General features: G+C 39.1%; 2 protein-coding genes across 2 annotated transcripts in view; one reads left to right on the forward strand and one right to left on the reverse strand.

Moving 5' to 3' along the window:
• LOC113024664 (complement C3-like) overlaps positions 1 to 5,207 on the forward strand; it is a 30,602-nt gene extending 25,395 nt beyond the window's left edge. Inside the window, exons 36-44 of the mRNA XM_026171914.1 lie at positions 1,620 to 1,671; positions 1,998 to 2,085; positions 2,500 to 2,589; positions 2,745 to 2,850; positions 3,101 to 3,190; positions 3,285 to 3,368; positions 4,002 to 4,082; positions 4,263 to 4,410; positions 4,564 to 5,207. Of these exons, the coding sequence (XP_026027699.1) occupies positions 1,620 to 1,671; positions 1,998 to 2,085; positions 2,500 to 2,589; positions 2,745 to 2,850; positions 3,101 to 3,190; positions 3,285 to 3,368; positions 4,002 to 4,082; positions 4,263 to 4,410; positions 4,564 to 4,708 (884 nt within the window). The 3' untranslated portion in view covers positions 4,709 to 5,207. The remainder of the gene's footprint in view (positions 1 to 1,619; positions 1,672 to 1,997; positions 2,086 to 2,499; positions 2,590 to 2,744; positions 2,851 to 3,100; positions 3,191 to 3,284; positions 3,369 to 4,001; positions 4,083 to 4,262; positions 4,411 to 4,563) is intronic.
• A 4,407-nt stretch (positions 5,208 to 9,614) lies between these two features.
• On the reverse strand, positions 9,615 to 21,718 carry LOC113024665 (B-cell receptor CD22-like). Its single transcript, XM_026171915.1, has 15 exons — positions 21,655 to 21,718; positions 18,776 to 19,132; positions 18,429 to 18,656; positions 17,802 to 18,152; positions 17,484 to 17,705; positions 17,040 to 17,300; positions 13,580 to 13,840; positions 13,022 to 13,282; positions 12,667 to 12,927; positions 12,307 to 12,567; positions 11,851 to 11,941; positions 11,700 to 11,760; positions 11,253 to 11,294; positions 10,823 to 11,001; positions 9,615 to 10,580 (listed from the first exon to the last, which is right to left on the reverse strand). The coding sequence occupies exons 1-15, from the start codon at positions 21,716 to 21,718 to the stop codon at positions 10,517 to 10,519; spliced, it is 2,964 nt and encodes a 987-aa protein (XP_026027700.1). The 3' UTR covers positions 9,615 to 10,516.
• Positions 21,719 to 23,703: the final 1,985 nt, after the last annotated feature.

Consider the following 23,703-nt stretch of genomic DNA (forward strand, 5'->3'; position numbering starts at 1 on the left):
TTAGGCTGTGGCATATAGTAGGTCCTGGCCTGCACAGAGACACACAATATCACCCCATCTTCATTATACAATTCACAGAGCAGCACACTATCCACCATCAACATATTTAAATCAAGTCATCTTAGTTCTGGCCATATAACATACCTCAGAGACAAAATATCACAGCAGTGTTTGTAGTGTGGGCCTTCAATTAATCCAACCCCATCACAGCCATTGGCTCACAGCAAATGTGACACATAAAATCACACGAAACCAGTGCCAACTTCACACAACAAACAATGAGATGAATTATACAGCTAACATTAGACCAATATGTTACAGAAACATGTACTATAACACTGTTGATAAAAATCTGCAGCCCTCCACCAGGATTATGATGATGAAACGAGGGTGGATGTTTCAGCAAGGCAATCGTCCCAAACACAGCCAAGGAAACTCTCAGCTGGTTTCTCAGCCAATCACCTGACCTGAATCCAGCTGAGAAATCTACTGAACGAGTTCAGAGAAGGAGCCCACAGAGACCTCAGGATTTGAAGACTGTTTGTGTGGAAAAATGAAACAAATCACACCTGACCACTGCATGTGACTAGCGTGTCCATTCGGGAGGCGTCTTGAAGCTCTCATCACCAACAAAGAATTTTGTTTGAGGCATTAAATACATGTCAGTTGGTGTGTTGGGATGTTACTGACATGTGGCGATAATTTCATGTCAATGAAAGGGTCAAACAATGATGAAACACATTTCAGCACGTTTCATTTCCTTGATATTTTGAAATAAGATAAAACAGGACTTAGTTCAAAAGATACAAATTTAACTTTTCTTAAATAACTGTAAACTACAAGCCTGCCGTAACACAAACATGTTATTTGTTTAATGTTTTAATGGAATCTGGAGTGTATGTTATATATGTCATTACTGGTACAGAAAGAATTCAAATTGTACAGTAGCTTTTAGGTGGGAAAAGAGAGCTGTTACTGGAGAATCAGCTTTAAACAGTCAGTCATCAACAGATCGAGGTTTCACATAAAAACAAAGAAGGAAACTCCTCTCAGGCTGGTGTGTGGTCAGAGTTTGATTTTAAGGTGTACGTGGGCTGGAGAAGATTTTTGAAAATCTCTCTATTCTTAATTTTGGGAATGGCTGAAATACCATTTAAAATACTGATGTATGTACATTAATACAAACATCATAGGCCCCAAGGAGGACCATTTATGTGGCTTTTTAAAAAATAATTTTAAAACTTTCTACTTTCTTCGGTCGTTGCTGTGCTTTTTTTGGAAGTCGAATTTCCCAGAGGAACCCACCCGAGGGATTAATAAAGTTCTATCTTATCTTATCTTATATGAAAGATCCCCAGTTCAAGACCTGGAGGGGACACAAACCCTACCTTGGGAGGTAAAAGCCAGTGTGCTAGTAAATGGGAGGTTTCAATCATGAACAGCATGTAGTGTGAAATCAAACATCTGATTTTTTTTTTTTAAAAACAGTAGAAAAGACAGCAACTGCAATATGACAAACATATACATAAAAAAACTATCAATACATATACACACCAAGTATCTTCAGCAAGCTTTATGGATTACATATTTAATAACACTTTTCCTCCATCTCATAACAGAAAAGCCTCCAGCAGATGTAGAAAAGTCCTATCAGATCACCATCAAAGTGAGGTAAGATACAATTACTTGCTAAATTTTAGAGAATAAGAAAAAAAAGTGTATTTTTATATCTTTTACTTCATACAAAGTGTAGCAAACAGCAAAAACAGTCAACTTTTTAATATGGGACGACCACATTTTTAAACAAAAACTGCCAAATGTGAGTCTGTCTGACCGTAATAAATTTTCTTTGAACATTTGGTCCACTGAATGTGAGTTATTGATCCAGCGATTCAGAACAGCTGCTCACATTTCTCATGAGCTTAATCAGATCATTTGGGTCCTTTCAGATTTAGATTTCATATCCTTTGCCAGTGCTTTCTGCTTTTCTTTCGCAGGGCTTTAGGACCCAGAGACGTCAGGATGGTGGTTCTTGACATCAGTTTGCCCACTGGCTTCACCCCAGAAAACTCAGACCTGGAGATGGTAATCAGCCTCTAGGCCAGTGCTTCAAAAATCTGAAACAAAGCTTTCATGGCTAAGAAATGATCCAAGTTTAGTTTTAGCTTTCTTACACAGAGTAAACCTGAATTTATTTTACATCTATTTTATTTTGTTTTATTCAAACTTTTTTCTGTGCGTGTTGTGAAAAAGTTAAGCTGCAAGCTCAGTTTTCTTTACTGTAATTTATCAGTATCACACCAAAAAGCACACCTCAGCTCACTTGTTTGACCCCTGCATCACCTAAGGCTGTAATGGGTTTAACATATTTCGGTAATAAATACAGCATTGCATTGTGAATTTACACTTTAAATACAATTCTATAGAATGTTTTCTACACGGCAGCATTTTATTTCTGTTTAAATTGAACTAATAAATTCTGAACATGTTTGTCTCTAGTTGTCCAACTCAGTGGATCATTACATCAACAACTTCCAGATAGTAGATAACCTGAGTGACAGGGGATCCCTGATCATCCACCTGTTTAAGGTAACTGTGCTGTAGACCACTGTCTCATTTATTGGATTACAGGAAGAAAGAGTATGAGGAGTTAAAATCTGTCCAGTTTAAGTCAGTTTTATGTACCATTTTTAAGAAGTATGTCTTATAACATTCCCCCTGCTCTGCATTGTTTCTTTTTGTAGGTTTCTCACAAAGAGCCTGAGATCCTAATATTCAGACTCCAGCAGACCTTCAAAGTTGGCCTCCTGCAGCCATCCTCAGTGACTGTTTACGAGTATTACAACCCAGGTTGGGAAATACAGCTGTAGACATAAAAATCAGAGATTCTGCGATACAGTATTATAAGAAATACTTATAAAAGGAACGGCAGTTTAGCTCACTGGGATGAGCAGGTGACCATATGTTGCATGGCTGAGAGCAGCCAACCAAGTGGCCAAGTTGTACTGCATCCTTATATTTCGCATAAAACCAAGATAAATAAATAATAATAATAATAACATTAAAGCTTTTAGATTTCTCCCCTCTCACTTTGTCACAGACCGCCGCTGCAGTCGTACTTACACCCCCCGTGAGAACAAGGAGCAGCTCAGCCAGATCTGCAGAAACAACGTCTGCCGCTGCACACAGGGTAAAGTATGGGATTTGCAACAATGCATTAAAGGATGCGTGTATTTTTTTTCCACCTCTGCACATTTGACCTCCCGTGGTTTCAAAACCTCCAGGTGACTGCTGCATCTCCAAAGCGGACAGTGAAAACTTCCCCAGCAAAGAAAGAGAGACGTTTGCCTGCAAGAGCTTACACCATGGTACATGTGCTTTTACACTCCGGCGCCTTTAACATGCATGCCTGCACACTGGAGGCTTACACTTTTGCATGTTCATTGGCTGAATGCCATTCAAATGATTTAAAAATATTCAGATGTACGTTGTCAAAACTGCCGCTAGATGAAGAAATTAAGATTTTAATATTTATAGAAATAAAAGAAGCCACATTAAATGCCCTTATTCAAGCAGTAACAATGACATAAGCCCTGCAGCGAATCAGCTGTTAGAGTAGGAACAAATAATATGTTGTTTGAGTAATAAATGGAAGCATAATGTGAGCATTCACAGAAACTGTAATATTTAAAACATTGTAAAGAAAGTTTAGCTGATGGCACTATTGCTCTCCTGCTTTATTTTTCTCTCATTTACCATGTGGACCATGAATCGCTCATATAGCAACTCCCCAGGGCATCATACAGAATTTCAGTTTAGTATCTTACTGGAAAAGGGTGGGAAACTGTCACCTCCCCCTTTTGTTAGTAATGCTATTATTATTTTGTCGTGGAAACAGTTACTATTAATTTATGGAAACAGTGCCTCACCCATTTAAGAGTCCGATTAATTTTACAGTAATTTGCTCATGATGCTCAGGTTTGGTTGCTACTGTGTTTTAGTTTTCCAGGTGAAGGTGCTGAATGTCATCCAGAGTTACTACGACAAATATGAGATGGAGATCACACAAGTTATCAAACTGGGTGAGTCCTAGTAGTGACTGGCTTTCACCTCTCAGTCTTTTCAGTGTGAGCAATGGAGGAATGATGTGGTCCAGTTAACTTTTTCATTATTTGGTGACCCCATTTATGAAGTGCTGCTTGTGCATTCTTGTAACTCAAAGACAAATGAAGGCTTATTATATTTGTTCTTCTCCCACTCAGGTCTGGAGGGTGGAGTTGGAGCGGGTCAGACGAGGATCTTCATGTCTCACGGAGGTTGCAGAGATGGACTAGACTTGAAGCAGGGCTCCCAATACCTCATCATTGGCCCCAAGGACGACCAGTGGAATGTTGATACTGAAACCAACAAGTGAGCAGAACAGGAAAAATAAATGCTTACAAATAATTTTGTGTTGATTCAAATACGGAACTATGACAGGACAAGTTTACTATGAGACACTTGGGTGCTCTTACTTGTTAACTTGCCATCTGTCTTTCTTTCTTTTTTCATTTTGTGTGTCAGGTTCATCTACGTGTTGGGGAAGGACACCTGGGTGGAGCGCTGGCCTTCACCCGCAGAGTGCTCCAGCCATCCCAGCCTGCAAGCTAAATGCAGGAGTCTAAGCGACACTGCCAACGAACTGTCGGTCAACGCCTGCAGGCTGTAGAGGTGTCAGGGCAGCTGTCGCACACAATTTTGTGGCAAAAAAAAAAAGGAAATCATTTTGTATGCTCAACTTACTGTGTACTCCTGATAAATTCTTTCAATCTATATTTAGTTTTCTCTGTGAAAAGGGAAGTGAGAGTCTTGCCAGTTACCATAACTTTGAACAAGAATGAAGAAGTATAAACCGCAGAGAGAGATGTGTAATTATTCTTTGTTTTGAATATTTGTCACACTTACATGTTTGAGATCAACTTAATTTTTATGCTGGACAAAGAAAATACACGTAATTATAAAATGCATTTTTTTAAATTATCTTTTTATTAAGGGGTAAAAGGCTATTCAAACCTACCTGACCCTATTTGAAAACCCCATAAACTGTTTTTCACATTACTGTGGAGGAATTCTTTTGCTTACCCTTCTTTGCAGAATTGTTTAATTTAGCCACACTGGAAGTTTTTACGATCATGAATGGCCAATAAATCCAATCCAAAGCATATTAATTGGCTTTAGGTCTGGACTTTCATTATGCCATCACTTTCTGGTCTGCTGTGGGTCATTGCTACATGACCAAACTTAGCTTGTGTTTTCAGGCACAAAATGATGGCTGGATTTTCTGGTAGAAAGCTGAAGCAGCAGAGCAGCCCAGACCGTCACACTAACACCACCATGTTTGACTGTTTTTATGATGTTGATTTATAACATGCTTTTAATTTGACACCAGATGTAACAGGATTCAAACCTTCCAAAAAGTTTAACTTTTGTCTCGTCAGTCCACACAATATTTTCCCTGGAGTCAGATGTTTTGTGGCAAATGTGAGACAAGTTATTGTGGCAGTGGTTTTCTTATTGGATCTCTGCCATGGATGCCATTTTTGTTCAGTCTCGTTCTTATTGTTGAACCACGAAATCTGACCATAACAGAGGAAAATTCAATTCAATTCAATTTTATTTATATAGTGCCAAATCACAACAAAAGTCGCCTCAAGGTGCTTCATAGATACAGAGAAAAACCCAACAATCATATGACCCCCTATGAGCAAGCACTTTGGCGACAGTGGGAAGGAAAAACTCCCTTTTAACAGGAAGAAATCTCCGGCAGAACCAGGCTCAGGGAGGGGCGGGGCCATCTGCTGCGAAGAAAGACAGGATAAAGACATGTTGTGGAAGAGAGACAGAGGTTAATAACAGATTTGATTGAATGCAGAGAGGTCTGTTAATACATAGTGAGTGAGAAAGGTGACTGGAAAGGAAAAACTCAATGCATCATGGGAATCCCCGGCAGCCTATGTCTATTGCAGCATAACTAAGGGAGGATTCAGGGTCACCTGGTCCAGCCCTAACTATATGCTTTAGCAAAAAGGAAAGTTTTAAGCCTAATCTTGAAAGTAGAGATAGTGTCTCTCTCCCGAATCCAAACTGGAAGCTGGTTCCACAGAAGAGGGGCCTGAAAACTGAAGGCTCTGCCTCCCATTCTACTTTTAAATACTCTAGGAACAACAAGTAGGCCTGCAGAGCGAGAGTGAAGTGCTCTAATAGGGTGATATCGTACTACAAGGTCATTAAGATAAGATGGGGCCTGATTATTTAAGACCTTGTATGTGAGGAGCACGATTTTGAATTCAATTCTGGATTTAACAGGAAGCCAATGAAGGGAAGCCAAAACAGGAGAAATCTGCTCTCTCTTTCTAGTCCCTGTCAGGACTCTTGCTGCAGCATTTTGGATTAGCTGAAGGCTTTTCAGTGAGTTTTTAGGACATCCTGATAATAATGATTTGCAGTCGTCCAGCCTGGAAGTAATAAATGCATGAACTAGTTTTTCAGTGTCACTCTGAGACAGGATATTTCTAACTTTAGAGATGTTGCGCAAATGGAAGACCGCAGTCTTACATATTTGTTTAATATGTGCGTTGAAGGACATGTCCTGGTCAAAAATGATGTCTGGAGTTCTTCAGATGTTTCTCTGGGTTCTTTCATGATCTCCTGGATGAGTAGTCAGTGCACTCATGAAGTCATTTTAGCCTGCAACTCCTGGGAAGTTTCACCACTCTTCCCAGTTTCCTCTGTGTGTAGATAATGGTTTTCTCTGTGGTTCACTTGAGTCCCAAAGCCCTAGGCTTTGTAAAGCTTAACAAACCGATAGATATGAATGATTGTATTTTAAATCTGTCCTTGAATTTCTTTAGATGGTTTCTGACCTTCTTTGATCTTGTAGCCTACTTCACTTTGTCTGACAGATTCTATTTATATGATTTCTTGATTCAGTGCTCTTCTTGTTGGCTCTGACTTGGTAGATAACCGCATGAATGATGTTATTTTCACCTCTAAAGTTGTCTCGCTGTTTAACACAGATTAAGATCAATTTATCTTAAAGGACAAGCAAGTGCAGTGTAATGAAGATGTGTGTGTGTGTGTGTGTGTGTGAATAAGACTTAAAATGTAAAAAGTCCTTTGAGAGATCAAAGTTGAGTACTGGTCCAACTTTTCTTTTTCAACGGTGGAATGTTTGTACGGCAAACATCTTTAATGACATAGTAAATAAACACATGAGAAACGAGTGGACCAGCTTGAATTATTACTTTCTCTGCATTTGACCCAGTCACTCAGTGGAGCCGTGGGCAGCCAATAAGCAGTGTGTAGGGATGGTACCTTGCTCAGGTGTACCTCAGGGTAGCCGCTCAGTGGATTCGAACCCCCAACTTTCCGATCACAGGGACGACCATTCTACCTACTGAGCTATCCCTGCCCTAATACTGGTGGTTTGAGAAAAGGAATCAAAGTCAGTGGAGACAAGACAAAATACATGTATAAATGAGAGGGAGACGGGTGGAAAGGTGAACGTGCAAGAATCACAAAAGCAATAGTGAAGGTGGATGAATATGAACACCTGGGGTCAGCCATGAAATGAACACTGCCCAATAGAGATGAAGAAGTGAGTGCAGGCCGGGTGGAGTAATTTGTGACAGATGAATAACAACAAGAGTGAAAGGGAAGATTAACAAGCTAGTAATGAGACATGCTTGATGTGTGACTTAGAAACATGTCATGTTCGTTGTGGTGAAAGAAGAAAAGTGATGCATGCAGAGCAACAGGAAGTGATTTGTAACTTGTTTGTGCAATTTTCAATAAGACCACAGACATGATAACATGCACAGGCCTGCAGTAAAACCAGCGACTGTAGAAAACTCTCCACCGACGCTTATTTTAATACTTTTATCTTCATAATACAAGAACTAAATCCACTGTGGGATGTACCTGATTGCATTTTTATTTGTATTTGTGATTGCTGTCAGGAGCCATCACATCATGTGAACACACACACACACACACACACACACACACACACACACACACACACACACACACAGATATATATAAACAGTTTGAATGAAATATTTGATTAAACATAATCTGTAATGATACATGAACGAGGCAGTAATGCACAGACACACACCTGCTCAGCAGTCATCATAGAACGGGGCTGGTTCATTTTTGTAATCTACATTAAACCAGCTGTGAATAACAAGGCTAAGTGCTCTTCAGTATAAATATGGATGGACTGACGGGACACTAAGAGGACAAGAACAATACATCCACTCTCTGCTGCTGTCAGACTTACAGCTGCTTTCTCGGTGATTTTAGTGACAATACAAGAAGTTAAAAGTAAACAGTGAGTGTTTGAAGTGATTAATCATTTGTTCAAAGAGATTAAGATGTTGCTAAATCCTTCCTCTTTAACTCTCTGCAGAATAAACAACGTGCCAGTAAAAGGCAACTTGGTAAGAGATGCAAGCTTCATAACATTTCTTTTCCTGCCCTTTTTGTACAGGAAACGTCTTGTTAGATTTGTATTTACATAGTTTCACAACTAGAAAAAATGAATCTGTGACTCTATACTTGGCCCTATGCCCTTTAACAATGTGCTGCATTACTAATAGGTGTACTGAAATCTATCTGTTATTCATTTGCATAACACATGGGTTTGACATTAGACTTCCCCCGACTTCTTATTTATCTACTGTTCCATCTACTTGAACAGGTGTGGTTCCAAACCTTTAGTCAAATCCAGGAAGTGGTCACGTACTGGTGATCATGCAGCAGTCTGTCTGGCAGCAGAACAATGAACAAAAGAAAAAGAAAGAAAAAAAACCTAAGTCACAGACACAAAAACAACCTCTAGACATGGAAGATAAGAAATGAAAAATGACGACAAATTAAGAAACAGGGTGGCAAGGAAGTACTGGGGTAAGTGATGATCTGATGGAGCTGAGTATTCAGCAACAAACTATTCAGGACGGTCAACAACAATGACAGAAAACTAACATCCATCCATCCTCTTACCCTTATCAGGGTCACAAGGGGACTAAAACCTATACCAGCTACCATAGGCCGAGAGGCAGGTTACACCCTGAACAGGTCACCAGCAGGGCTAATACAGAGAGATAAACAACCATTCACACCTAGGAGCAATTTCAAATCACCATAACCCCGCTTACTGCATGTGTTTAGTAAGTAAAAAGTAAGTAAAACTTTATTTATATAGCACCTTTCAAGATAAAAATCACAAAGTGCTTCACAGAAGCTAAAACCTAAAAATAAAAATCAACTAAAAGCAAGTTTAAAAAGATGGGTTTTTTTTAGCTGTGTGGTTGTTTATCTCTCTGTATTAGCCCTGCTGGTGACCTGTTCAGGGTGTACCCTGCCTCTCGGCCTATGGTTTAGACTGTAGGAGGAAGCCAGAGTACACAGTGCTAACCACTGCACCACCATATACAAAATACAAAAGCTAACAGATGAAGTAAAAACTAACATGAGCACACAAAGGCACATGGTTACAATATAATACAAGAAATAACACAAGAAATGCTTTGAAACAGAAATATCTGACACAAAAACATGAACTCGGGAACTCAGATGTAAAGATTATTCTATTTGTAAAGCATGTTATAAACAATCAGTGTGAAAAGAATGCATTTAAAACAACATTCAAAACCACCATCAGAGTTAACAACAGGAAACAGAAGAGTTCTTTTAAATAATGATGGTTTTACTTTAAGCAAATTACAATTAAACAACTGAGAGCAGGAATGATGCAGACAAAATATAAAACAGACAGAACTAAAGTGAATCGTGGAAAATGTGTAAAATATTATTCTGTACTACTATGGAGTGGAAACAAGACGCATGTTCTTTTCCAATAACTCGGTGCTCTTTAACTCAGCATACTGATGTATTACAACAACAATAATATTAATAATATTAATAAATACAAGCTTACCATGTATTAGCTATTACATACAGTGCTGTAGTGCAAAAACATTTCCTATGTCTCATGAAACTAAAAGAAATATACATTTTAGTCAAGTATACATGACTTCCAACAAACGTATAAGATGAATTTTTTGCCTGATGGTGGATCAGAAGGTGGACATGAAGGTTTGCACTAAATCTTGGCAATAGACAGCAACAGATAACCTGCATATTTGTACCAAACTTTAAGAACCTGAAAAATCTTGAATGGACTTGTTGTTTTTTCCAGTGTTGAACAAGTAGTTTCAAAGAAAATGACAAAATAACCTCTACTCCCCAAACATCTGGACACTCTTTTGAAGAAATATCAGTTGAAGTTAAAACTAGAGGTGTAGTACAAAACTTCAGATGAAATCAGACAATCAAGTCCACAGCAGTTACCCTCAGGGGACAATGAACGCCTGACCAAAATTATATTGTAGAATCATATCTACTGTCCAGTAGCTCTATTAGGAACTGACAATTAAAGAATGGTCCACAGTTCGGCTTCCTTTTGCTTTTATCAGATTTTCTTGACTGTGCTGTACAATTCAGACGGATCCTCCTCACTGTCCTGGTGTACAGTTCTGGAGAAAAAAAAATAGGATGGATGAAGGAGGCGTGCTGTAATATGTGTGCCCAAGTTCATGTTTCTAGTGTATAAAGCAGCAGGCCAGGTCGGTCAGAGAATCACTAAAGTCCACAGCGGTTACCCTCAGGCTATGAAGTCAGTTGGATGAAATGTTTTTCCCACTGTAAATGTTACGTTCTTGGATTTCCTTACATGGATGCATGCATCTATACAACTGAAATTCTTAGTGCTGGTTACCTCAGGGCAGGACTGAAGTTGACTGCAGCGTACTCTACATGCTCATCCTCCTCTTTCACCTTTTGTCTGCGGGATCCAGCTGATCGGATGTTGTAATAAATGGGATCAGTCTGGTTCGTTGAGAATCGGACACTAGCATAGTTAAGCTCTTCATCTTCCTCTGAGTGACTGGGTGGAGACTGAAAAAACACAGAGTTCAGAAACCTGTTGAACTTTGGCTGATTTCCTTCATTTGCTCTACTTACAGTCATTTTACTTATTTATGTTTATAAATATTCATGTTATAGAGATTGACCAACTTAGGGATAAATAAGCATACTCATACTCATATTTAAAGTAAGATAAGTAACGTTGCCCAGAGCTCCCCCTCAACAACCCTGACTCTCAGTATAAAGTTCTTTTGCAGTTCAGATCTGGTTTTCAGTCTTACCTCTGTCTTCCCTGTGTGCTGACTTGGAGATGTGCAGGAAACCTGTTCAAGAAAATGTTCAAGGAAATGTTATGGAGCCAGCTAGATTAGACATCCAGAGATTCCAAGCTAGTTTTAAATCAGTGTGCGTCTATGGCCACAGACAGCAGGGGGTCTGATACCACTGGGTGGTTTATCAGTCGTGATGTCACCTGAATGGACATTATTAATGTCTCAGTTGCTCATGACATTTTTAGCAGAAAACTCTGATTTACAGAGAATATTGTGAGAACTACAGCCACATTTGAGTTTATCAAAAACATTGTTAAGGATGAGTCTAATTGGGGTGGCTCAACTCTTTTCTTCTGCAGGTGTTTTGGAATTTTAAACTTCACTTTGACTGTTCAAATTGAATTTTAACCAGAATGCAGTTTCACAGGATTTCACACTCAGTTATTAAATGCTCACCTTGTTGTTGTTGTCCCGTCTGTTTCCAGGCACAGGAAATAACGCTGAGGGCTTCTTTTTTCTAGGTCAGGGGGAGGAATGAAAAACTTAATTAAAAGTAAGCAATCTGAGCACCAACAAAGGTGATTTTTAATGTGCAGCAGATACTCACGCAAGCAGGAAAAAGACCAAGAGGCATATAATAACTAGGAAAACCACAAGAGTTATTCCAGTGACAGCTAGTTTTGCCGCCTTCGGGAAATCTGTGATTTAAAAACAAATATAAAAAATAAAAACATGTATTTATATGCAGCCAGATTACGGATTACAGACAATAATCCTTGCTTTGTTTTCTCTTCTATATAAATGTTGCTGGTTTTTAAGTTGTAATTGATGGACTGCTTGATTTGTTTGTTTGTTTTGTGAGCATTATTGTTATCTCACCATATTAATAGATTTGTATAAGTTAAACTCCGAGTGATTGTGAATAGTTTGCTATTATTGTTTAGTGTGTCCATGCACTGATTATAAACAATGCCATGAGCTGCTCATTACTACCACACACATTATTATATATAGTGGGTTATGACATCTATGAGCAAATGAGTAAGTGAAATAAAAAATGTACCTTCCCTGACAGTCAGCTGTAAGGTGACATTATGACGTCCTCTGCTGTTGTGGGCCACACAGTAATAACTCCCACTGTGCTCAGGTCTGATGTTGCTGATGGTGAAGTTGTGTCCTGATGCTTTAGGTGAGTCTTCATCCTCCTTGTACCAGGTGTATTTAGCTGCTGGGTTAGCATCACTGCTACAGGTCAGAGTGACTGAACTGCCCTCCACTATCTCAGCAGAGGGACTCACTGACACAGAGGGAAGCTTTGGAGCATCTAGCAAACATTAAATAAAAAACATGTATATAATTACATTCTATTAACATTATCAAGTATTATTTTTAGAGATCTCCACTGAAAAAAAAAACAACTAACATTGAACATCTATGGATAGAGACGTAGAGTTCTTCTGTCCATACTGATTCTCAGACTTGCAGGAATAATTCCCACTGTTCTCCAATTTGATGGAGATAAAGTGATAAACATCCTTTTGTCCCGTTGAAAGTACTTTGTTGTCTTTGTACCAGGTGTATTTAGCTGCTGGGTTAGCATCACTGCTACAGGTCAGAGTGACTGAACTGCCCTCCACTATCTCAGCAGAGGGACTCACTGACACAGAGGGAAGCTTTAGAGCATCTAGCAAACATTAAATAAAAAACATGTATATAATCACATTCTATTAATGTTATCAAGTATTATTTTTAGAGATCTCCACTGAAAAAAGACTAACATTGAACATCTATTGATAGAGACGTAGAGTTCTTCTGTCCATACTGATTCTCAGACTTGCAGGAATAATTCCCACTGTTCTCCAATTTAATGGAGATAAAGTGATAAACATTCTTTTGTCTTGTTGCCAGTACTTTGTTGTCCTTGTACCAGGTGTAACTAGGTGCTGGGTTAGCATCACTGCTACAGGTCAGAGTCACTGAACTGCCCTCCACTATCTCAGCAGAGGGACTCACTGACACAGAGGGAAGCTTTGGAGCATCTGTTAATATATAAGAGTTTAATGTAAATTATCAGTGTCTTACACACACACTGTTAATGAAAAAACTAAGTTACATACGTAAAAGAGTACATTGATGTGTTATATTTATTAAAAGACATTCACAGAACAAAAAAAAAATCCTAAATAACCTTTAGTCCAAAAAAGTGTGACAAAATTGTGTAAAATATAAATAAAATACAAATACAATATATTGTTTTGCAAATCATCAGAACACAGAAAACATACCACATGTTAAACTAAGACAATGTACTTAAAAAATATATTTATTTTACTCACATTTCACATCAATAGTTCTGCTTTCAGATTTATTTTGTCCCAGGCCATTATCAGCTGTACAGTAATACTTTCCAGAGTCAGAGGGCAGGATGGAGCTGAAAACATGTTGTTTTTGGTAGCTGAGAGGGTTGATGACATCCTCCTTGTACCAGGTGTAGTTAGCTGCTGGGTTAGCATCACTGCTACAGGTCAGATTCACTGAACTGCCCTCCACTATCTCAGCAGAGGGACTCACTGACACAGAGGGAAGCTTTGGAGCATCTGGAGGAGGAAACATACAATATGTAATTACAATATATACAATATATAGTTAGAACCAAATTTTCAAATATTAATAGCTTATATTCTAAAAGGAAAACATTGTAAACTTCCCAAAACGAAACAAATCAGCTTTATTGAGGAGTAAAGGAGTAAGAGAAGTGAACTCACACACTGTTAGAATGGAAAAGCTCTTATCCTTTCACAGCACAGTTAAAACTGTCTGCAGGTTTTTCTTCAGCTAAAAACTTGTTTGATTTCAATATTAGAGGAATCTCAATGAAACCGCTTTGCTTTGAAGAATTGCTTTGTGTGTAATGAGAAGCTGCAGTTGATGTTCTCAGTTGGATAAAGCAGTCTGTTATTTAAAGAAATGTCTCAAATATTTGTATGAACACACTTTTGAAAGTGGAAATGATCGGATCAAACTATATATCACTATTTACTGAGATTTCGATGTAGACATTTGTAACGGTTCTTACATGTGTTCATATACAGTGGCTTGCAAAAGTATTCGGCCCCCTTGAACTTTCCCACATTTTGTCACATTACAGCCACAAACATGGATCAATTTTATTGGAATTCCACATGAAAGACCAACACAAAGTGGTGTACACGTGAGAAGTGGAACGAAAATCATACATGATTCCAAACGTTTTTTACAAAGAAATAACTGCAAAGTGGGGTGTGCGTAATTATTCAGCCCCCTTTGGTCTGAGTGCAGCAACAGAGGTTGTCTAAGAGAATACTGGGAGCAACAACACCATGAAGGGATAAAGTTACTGAGAAATTTAAAGCAGGCTTAGGCTACAAAAAGATTTCCCAAGCCTTGAACATCCCACGGAGCACTGTTCAAGCGATCATTCAGAAATGGAAGGAGTATGGCAAAACTGTAAACCAAGACAAGGCCGTCCACCTAAACTCACAGGCCGAACAAGGAGAGCGCTGATCAGAAATGCAGCCAAGAGGCCCATGGTGACTCTGGACGAGCTGCAGAGATCTACAGCTCAGGTGGGGGAATCTGTCCATAGGACAACTATTAGTCGTGCATTGCACAAAGTTGGCCTTTATGGAAGAGTGGCAAGAAGAAAGCCATTGTTAACAGAAAACCATAAGAAGTCCCGTTTGCAGTTTGCCACAAGCCATGTGGGGGACACAGCAAACATGTGGAAGAAGGTGCTCTGGTCAGATGAGACCAAAATGGAACTTTTTGGCCAAAATGCAAAACGCTATGTGTGGCGGAAAACTAACACTGCACATCACTCTGAACACACCATCCCCACTGTCAAATATGGTGGTGGCAGCATCATGCTCTGGGGGTGCTTCTCTTCAGCAGGGACAGGGAAGCTGGTCAGAGATGATGGGAAGATGGATGGAGCCAAACACAGGGCAACCTTGGAAGAAAACCTCTTGGAATCTGCAAAAGACTTGAGACTGAGGCGGAGGTTCACCTTCCAGCAGGACAACGACCCTAAACATAAAGCCAGGGCAACAATGGAGTGGGTTAAAACAAAACATATCCATGTGTTAGAATGGCCCAGTCAAAGTCCAGATCTAAATCCAATCGAGAATCTGTGGCAAGATCTGAAAACTGCTGTTCACAAACGCTGTCCATCTAATCTGACTGAGCTGGAGCTGTTTTGCAAAGAAGAATGGGCAAAGATTTCAGTCTCTAGATGTGCAAAGCTGGTAGAGACAAACCCTAAAAGACTGGCAGCTGTAATTGCAGCAAAAGGTGGTTCTACAAAGTATTGACTCAGGGGGCTGAATAATTACGCACACCCCACTTTGCAATTATTTATTTGTAAAGAATGTTTGGAATCATGTATGATTTTCGTTCCACTTCTCACGTGTACACCACTTTGTTGGTCTTTCACGTGGAATTCCAATAAAATTGATTCATGTTTGTGGCTGTAATGTGACAAAATGTGGGAAAGTTCAAGGGGGCCGAATACTTTTGCAAGCCACTGTATCTTAGATTATAAAACATATCCTGCCATTTGTCCTCCAATTTTCAAAAGCATAAAGCTGACTAATTTCTGCATTAGGCTGGATGGAATACCCAGCATTCATACCCTACACACTTTTTTTTTATTAGTGATATGACCAACTAGAAATATTGCTGCCCTTGCTAGTCACCTTAAACTCTAGTCTGTGGTCTTCTTATTGTATTAATATATAATGGCAGTTACTTGTTCAAAGATGAAGAGCCCACTGGCCAGTAACCTGGGCTGCACTCTTGACCGATGACTGAGCATCCAAAAAGAAGGAAGGATGTAAAGGAGAACCAGGAAAGGAAGCAAATGACAGCCCACTGGCAAAGGCAGTCTCATTCGGCATAAAGGAGTGGATGCTAGCTTGGAAGAAACCAACTTCTGTCTGTGCTGCTAAGGTTAGCCAAACTCTGCAAACTAATAAGCATATTTTGAATTCAGTGACAGCAGCACATTTTCAAAAGATCTGGAGCAGAGACACTTTTACCTTTTTGAGGGTCTGAATATCACAGGCATCCAATATTCATCTCAGTCAATGCAACTTATGCACACAGATTTCTCTAGATTCGCTCAATATTTGATGGTATCATGTAATGTAGTTTGTCAGATATCCAGAGTCTTAAAACATAAAATCGTGGACGATAATTTTGTAAAATTCCCACAATTTGTAGTCACAGGTTTTTACAGATTGAAGAACCTTTGCCCGTCTTTATTTCTGAGAAACTGCGTCTCTCGGATTTTATTTTTATACCCAAACGTGTTGCGAGACTGTTGCCAGTTAACTTGATGCAACATGTTCCTCCAGATGTTTTTAGTAACTCTTAGTTTTCCAGCCTTTTGTTGGCCCCATCCAAATTTTTGGACTTATGTTACTGTCATGAAACTCAGAATGAACAAATACTTTACTTGTACTCTTTAAATCGTACATTTTCTCAGCTGATATTTTTTTATGTTCTATTATGAATAGAAAACATGTAAAATTTGTTTATGACATTTTCTAATCATGGAATTCTGTTTTTTTTTTCTATTTGAATGCATAAAAATAGTTCAGCTCACACACTCAACCATTGAAAATAAAAAGAATAACAGTATTTCTAAAAACTGCAAACATGGTCTTCGTGATATGTAATTCAAGTTTTTCCATATTCCTGCAGCAGTCTCACAGCTCTTCAAAAAGTCTTTACAGCTTATAAATGTATTTTACTCACATTTCACATCAATAGTTCTGCTTTCAGATCTCTTTTGTCCCAGGTCATTATCAGCTGTACAGTAATACTTTCCAGAGTCAGAGGGCAGGATGGAGAAGAAAAAATGTTGGTTTTGGTAAATGAGAGGGTTGATGACATCCTCCTTGTACCAGGTGTAACTAGCTGCTGGGTTAGCATCACTGCTACAGGTCAGAGTGACTGAACTGCCCTCCACTATCTCAGCAGAGGGACTCACTGACACAGAGGGAAGCTTTGGAGCATCTGGAGGAGGAAACATAAGAATCACAACAAAACCAAATTTTAGAAATTTATATTCTAAAAAGAAAACATTGTAAACCTCCCAAAAGAAAGGCCTCTGACTAAAACTAACATACAGACACATTCACGTAAATAAAGAAAAATTAAATATAATTCTCTTAATGAAACAAAAAGTAGTGAACTCACACACTGTTGGAGAAGGGAATTGCTCATATCCTTTCACAGCACAGTGAAAACTGTCTGCAGAATCAAATGTGTTCAGCTGTAAATATTGTTCGTCTGATGAAAGTTTGTGTCCATTCCTGTACCAGATGTAGGAAGATTGACAGTTGTTGTGACATGTCAGCTCTTTCCAGTTAGAATAAGAGTTTACTGTTGATCTCCTCACATGTACCTGGAGCTGTGGACCTGGGAGCAAACAACAGATATTATATTAAAACAAACTCTCAACATACTGCAAAGCTTATAAATGTTTAAAGTTACTTCCACTGAAAATTATTTTACCTGTGACTGTCAAAGTGACTCCAGGTACACCAGAATATTTCCCTCTTGGATCGTTTGTTATGAATCTGAACTTGTACTCGGCTGAGTCGCTCTCTCTCAGGTCTGTGATTTTCAGAGTGCAGTCATTGTTTTCACACTGATAATGAACTCGACCTGAATACTCTGGATCTGTTTTCAGGTCCACAGGCTCATTATTTTTGTGTGTGATGAACCAGAATTTTTGGACAACTTCTGTATTTATTCCATTTATAGTCGATGGGTATCTGAAGGTGCAGCGTATTTCTGCTGTTGCTCCTTTGAAGGCACAGACCTGAGTAGAAGTGTAAGTCACATCCCAGACATCTTTCACCACTGTGAGACAGAGAGAGTTGGATATTAGTCAGAGTCACAACATCCGAGGACAGAAATGAAAACGATGTGATAAGGCCTCAGTATAAGCCCATGAGAAAGTCTCCTCCCTTCAGTGACCTCAGTGTAGGATAACTATTTATGAGCTCCGACTACACAGGTTGTGTGATCAACAGAAAATACAAACTAGTAGTGTTACCCTTATGAAAACCTATAAAATCTACAGCTCATTTGCCACACGGCTCCACAACATGGCATTATGTTAAAGCATAAACTCACCCACTGAAGGAGAGTGGAAGTTCTCATATCCTCTGACAGCACAGGAAATCCTGTTTGTAGGATCCAGGTAGTTTAGAAGAAGATTAGATGTTTGTCCTGTGATGATCCGTTCATTCTTGTACCAGATGTAGGAGAGATTATCAGGCAGAGGACAACTGCTCTCACACTTCAGATCTGCTGACTTAAAATCACCTCTGACAGCTGATCTGCTCACCTGCACCTGCAGATCTGCCCATTAGTAAATAAAGAACATTAAGCTCAGCTGACAACATTCAGATAAACCACACAAACACACTCACAGCAAACACTTGGATTTAAAATAGTAAACGAGTGGATGAACATGTTACCTGTGACTGTCAAAATGACTCCAGGTGATCCAGTATATTTCCCTCTTGGATCGTTTGTTATGAATCTGAACTTGTACTCAGCTGAGTCGCTCTCTCTGAGGTCTGAGATTCTCAGAGTGCAGTCGTTGTTTTTACGCTGATACTGAACACGATCTCTGTACTCTGACTCTGTTTTCAGGTCCACAGGTTCATTATTTTCGTCTCTGATGAACCAGAATTTTTTGACAACTCTTGTATTTATTCCATTTATAGTCGATGGGTATCTGAAGGTGCAGCGTAGCTCCACTGTGGATCCTTTTACAGCACAGATCTGAGTAGAAGTGTAAGTCACTCCCCAGACATCCTGACCCAGAACGACTGTAACACAGAGCACATCATAACAAAAAATAAAGTTAGATTAACAAAAATTAAACAGACTCATTTGGATTAGTATTTTTCTGTAGGCTACATTTTTAGCTTCATGTCATGGAAAACAAAGTTTGCAGATTTTTATTTTCAGCTAAAGATTCATCTGATCTTCACATTAGACGGCAGGAACTCAGTGAGAGCAGCTGCTTTGTAGACCGAGTGTAATGAGAACCTGCAGTTACTGTTGTCAGATAATTAGACTCTCACTTAATGTTAGAATAAAACAAACTATAATGAAAAATGATTTGCTGATGATAAAGGTAAATGTGTAGAAGTTACAGGCTGCTAGAGTTGACTGCATTGACCCACTGTTGCTCTGTGCACAAGGTAAGATGAGTTTGAAATTAATTTAAACATGTTTCAGCCATCGTATGAGAGTGAAGGCAGCATGGAGATGGTTAGCAGTGATGATGGAGACAGGAGAGGACGTGGGAGAGGAGAAGCACGTGTAACAGCAACAAACACATAAGAGTAGAAACCTTTGTTGGAATTATTGCTCATGTAGTTTAATGTATTTCAGTCTAAAATCTTCAAAATCAGAAAAAGAAACAAAAAAATAAACCACAACTAAATTTTGAATAATTGTATAAACTTGTATAAAAGTAAGTTATCGTTGGGTTGAAAGCCTCGTTACTTTTTGTTTTGTTATATATTCTGTTGTGTTTAATTATCATTATTTTCTGACCTTGATGGACGATTTCATTTTTAACCAATCGGATTTGTTGTCCCGCCTTTAGCTGTTTCCTGTCTGTTTACACTGGTAAAGCTGCTTAGCACTACACCAGCTAAAGGTGTACCTACAATGCTAAAGGAATGTTGTTGCTATTCAGGCTGGATAGCGGCTGAAGCCTGAGGTCTGGGAAGAACCACAACAAGACAGAAATAAAAATCGAGGAAACCATGGTCCCAAAGTACTCTTTTTTTATTACATTTATGGCTCTTTTAATGGGACATTAACTGGAGGGACAACTGTGCCACTGTCCATGAAATAGCCGAGGAGAGCCCCAGGGTCACCCCGCAGCCGTGGAGCAAAAGCCAGAGGGGGTTGCAGTGACATGCCCGTCACTGCAATGATATAGATTCTTACACAGTCAGTATCAGAGTTTTTGTTATTAAAGGGTACATTTTAGATAATCAATAATTCATTTAGAAACCCCCCAAAACAGGAAGGCACCAATCACTACTGTAGTACTCTAAGCACTACTGAAGAGCAGTGGTTAGACCCAAAATAGGCCTAATGGAGTATTTTGGTAGTTTAGTCAAATTGAGTTCTAGCACACACTTAAAACATCCACTGCTGACCAAAATGAAGCACAATAAACAGAAATAAAATGGAAAACATAGGAGAACAGGACAGGATTTTAAAAAGAAAGTAAAATAATAAATATATTCATCCATCCATTCGCTTCCGCTTATCCTTTTCAGGGTCGCGGGGGGTGCTGGAGCCTATCCCAGCTGTCATAGGGCGAGAGGCGGGGTACACCCTGGACAGGTCATAATAAATAAATAAAACAGATAAAAGTAGTTGGACCTCATTCTGATTTAAAGGGTAAAGAATAAAAAATAAAAATGTAGTCTATGGAATTAACAATTTCTTACACAAGTAACTTCTAGGATAAAATACACCCAAACACACTTATATAACAAGAGACACACTGACACATAGAGACACTTCAGCAGAACCACAAAGAAGGACACAAACACAGACACAGAGACATGTTCTCATATGGGGACGTTACATGTTGGCTTTTCTGTGTAACGAGCTAAAAAATTCCATTTCACAGATAAAGTTTTGTTTCTAAACTTTTCAGGTTCGAGTGATTAAAAGTAGCTGAAAATGCATCCCAAACACAAGCTCAGGCCTCAGCAGCTTCAAAGTCAAATGTTAAATGACTCATTCATTTTACAGTGCAGCTTGAAGTGGCTGTAGTGTCACTATCACTTAGTGGCAGCCATGACTTTACAATTTGTTCTTTATGTAGACAAAGAAAAAAGGAAAGAGGTGAAGTGAGACTGATAGTCTGGGTTTTGTCAGCATGAAAACAAAAAGAGGAACAAACAGTTCACACTGATAAACGTCGGCCATGTTCATCCTGAGGAAATCCACTTAAACAACAACAAATAGATTCTGTGAATCTAAGACGACAGATGATTTATAATAATTAGACTAAATTATTGGGTCTTTCACCCAAACATCATTAGTGTCCAGATTTATGGCACTGGAATAAAACGCAGATAAAATGATTAGACTGCAAAACTCTGAACTGCTGAGTGTTAACAGTGCAAAGAAAAACATTCAAGAATGGAGACAGAAGGCTGGAGCTGCAGAGCTGTAAGGACAGACGATGTTTCACACAGCATCATTTTACAGATGGAAGAAAAATACATTCACCTGAAAACAAATCAGTGTCTGAATTATATTTTCTGTCACATTTGGTTACTCAAAGTAGAATTACTCACAGCAGACCAACCTGTCACAGTGAGGAGAACAAATCCACTGACTGCTGTTATTACACTCATAGCTGCTCCTCTCATTGCTCTGTGAGCCATTAAAATGCAAGTAGATAACTGACAGTCCTTTCTGTAAAGCAGAAGTCAACTCATCCCAGTCTTTAAGATACAGAAGTGAAGTGTTAAAAAATGACACCCTCTCATCTTCCTCCTTATTTGCATACATGGTTAACCAGATGCAAGTGGATAAAACTTCAAGACAGCAAAGCTGCAGTTTTACCAGCAGTGACAGCGTGTCTGATATTCTTTACAACGTCTTAGTCATCCAGGAGATGCTCTCTGTGGCAGGAAGCCTTTTTCAATCTGTGAACAAATGTTTTTGATGTGATACAAGTGTGTGAGATGGACTCACAACACTTTACAGAATTAGAGCTGAGCTCAAAATGAGGTCAGAGTTAAAGATGAGCGTGGTCTGAACCACGAGTGCTGAGAAAAGCACACATGAACTGTGAAAGCTAATTCCTGGTTATCTTCTTTGCATATTCATTATAGTTTAAATGTGTGTGTAGGTGCCCGTATGATCTGCTGACTAAACACAGTGTACATAATAACCTTGATAGCATAGAGTAGAGAATAGAGCTCTGCCCATCTCTTGATATTGGCAGAAGAAGCGTGACGAGACAGGTTCAACTTTTTATTGCAGACAAATTCAACAAATGCACGTTTGCAGATTATCAAGTTACACATGAATATTGAAAATACAAACTGGTTAATACACACGGCAGCTTCAGAAAAGACATCAGAGGGTTGCTCTGTGTGTGTTACATACTACACATATTACACTTGTGGTTGGCAGAGTTGGTTTATTGTGGTGCTTTTCAGTGTTTCTGCAGCATCTTGCACAACAACAGTTGTTACAGAAACTCTGTTTTCACTTTAAATAAAGATCAAGTTTGAATCAAAACATCAGCAAAATGAACAGCTGTGGTACAAGTGTTACACCTGTTACAAGTGGTAACAGGTGTAACACTGACAATCTGATCATTGCATTTATGGACTGAAAACATTCAATAATGATGTGAGTACTGTCACATCAGCTTTTTGTCTTTAAGAGAGAAAAGTCAGAGGAAAGAATCAAACCCATTTCATTTGACTTCACTTGTCTGTCATTTGTCTTTTAGAAGAGACGAGGAAATGGAAACCAAAAGATTCTGTACATTTCTCTTTGGAGGCATTTTTGAAACTGTTTGAAAGAACAAAAGTGTTTAACGAACCCATTTTCAGATCAGTGGAGCAGAGCAGATAAACACTTTTATGTTCTGTGTCAGAAAAACTGAAATATCCCCACATTGATCTGACATGTGACACAAAACAGAGAGATTAACACTGTCTGTCAACAGAGGCGACAAAATACTGACACTTTGTCCTTATGAAGAAGTGCAGATACTTGTACTTAAGAAGTATTTAAAAATGCTTGATATTTAACCCTTTAAGACCTGCCATAGAACCAAGTCCGCCAGAGCTTATATTATATTTTTACATGTTGTAGTGCCATTTTTGGGAGTTCTTAAAGTCAGCAAAGAGGCACAGAAAAGAAGACCAGACACCAGCGAGGGAGGATAAGAAGGACAGACGCAACAACATTGTCATCCCCTATGTAGCCGGTGTATCAGAGAAACTCAGGAGAGTTTTCTCCAAGCATGACATCCCGGTGCATTTCAGACCCAGCAACACGCTCAGACAGAAACTGGTTCACCCGAAAGACAAAACGCCAAAACACAAACTTAACAATGTGGTGTATGCTGTACAGTGCAGCGAGGAATGCCCAGACCTCTACATTAGAGAGACCAAACAGCCACTTCACAAGCGCATGGCACAACACAGAAGAGCCACCTCCACAGGACAAGACTCAGCAGTCCATCTGCATCTTAAGGATAAAGGACACTCTTTCGAGGATGCCAATGTTCACATTTTGGACAGAGAGGACAGATGGTTTGAAAGAGTAGTGAAAGAAGCCATCTATGTCCACTGTGAGCGACCATCTTTGAACAGAGGCAGGGGTTTACGAC

Source organism: Astatotilapia calliptera, chromosome 6, assembly GCF_900246225.1.
Source record: "Astatotilapia calliptera chromosome 6, fAstCal1.2, whole genome shotgun sequence".
Taxonomy (NCBI): domain Eukaryota; kingdom Metazoa; phylum Chordata; class Actinopteri; order Cichliformes; family Cichlidae; genus Astatotilapia; species Astatotilapia calliptera.

Coding starts and splice junctions, on each gene's coding strand:
- LOC113024665 (XM_026171915.1), bottom strand. CDS start 21,718: ATGAGAGGAGCAGCTATGAGTGTAATAACAGCAGTCAGTGGATTTGTT. Junction 17,301..17,483: donor ATTCCCTTCTCCAACAGTGT/GTGAGTTCACTA, acceptor TTCCTCCTCCAG/ATGCTCCAAAGCTTCCCTCT. Junction 11,002..11,252: donor AGCACACAGGGAAGACAGAG/GTAAGACTGAAA, acceptor GTGTTTTTTCAG/TCTCCACCCAGTCACTCAGA.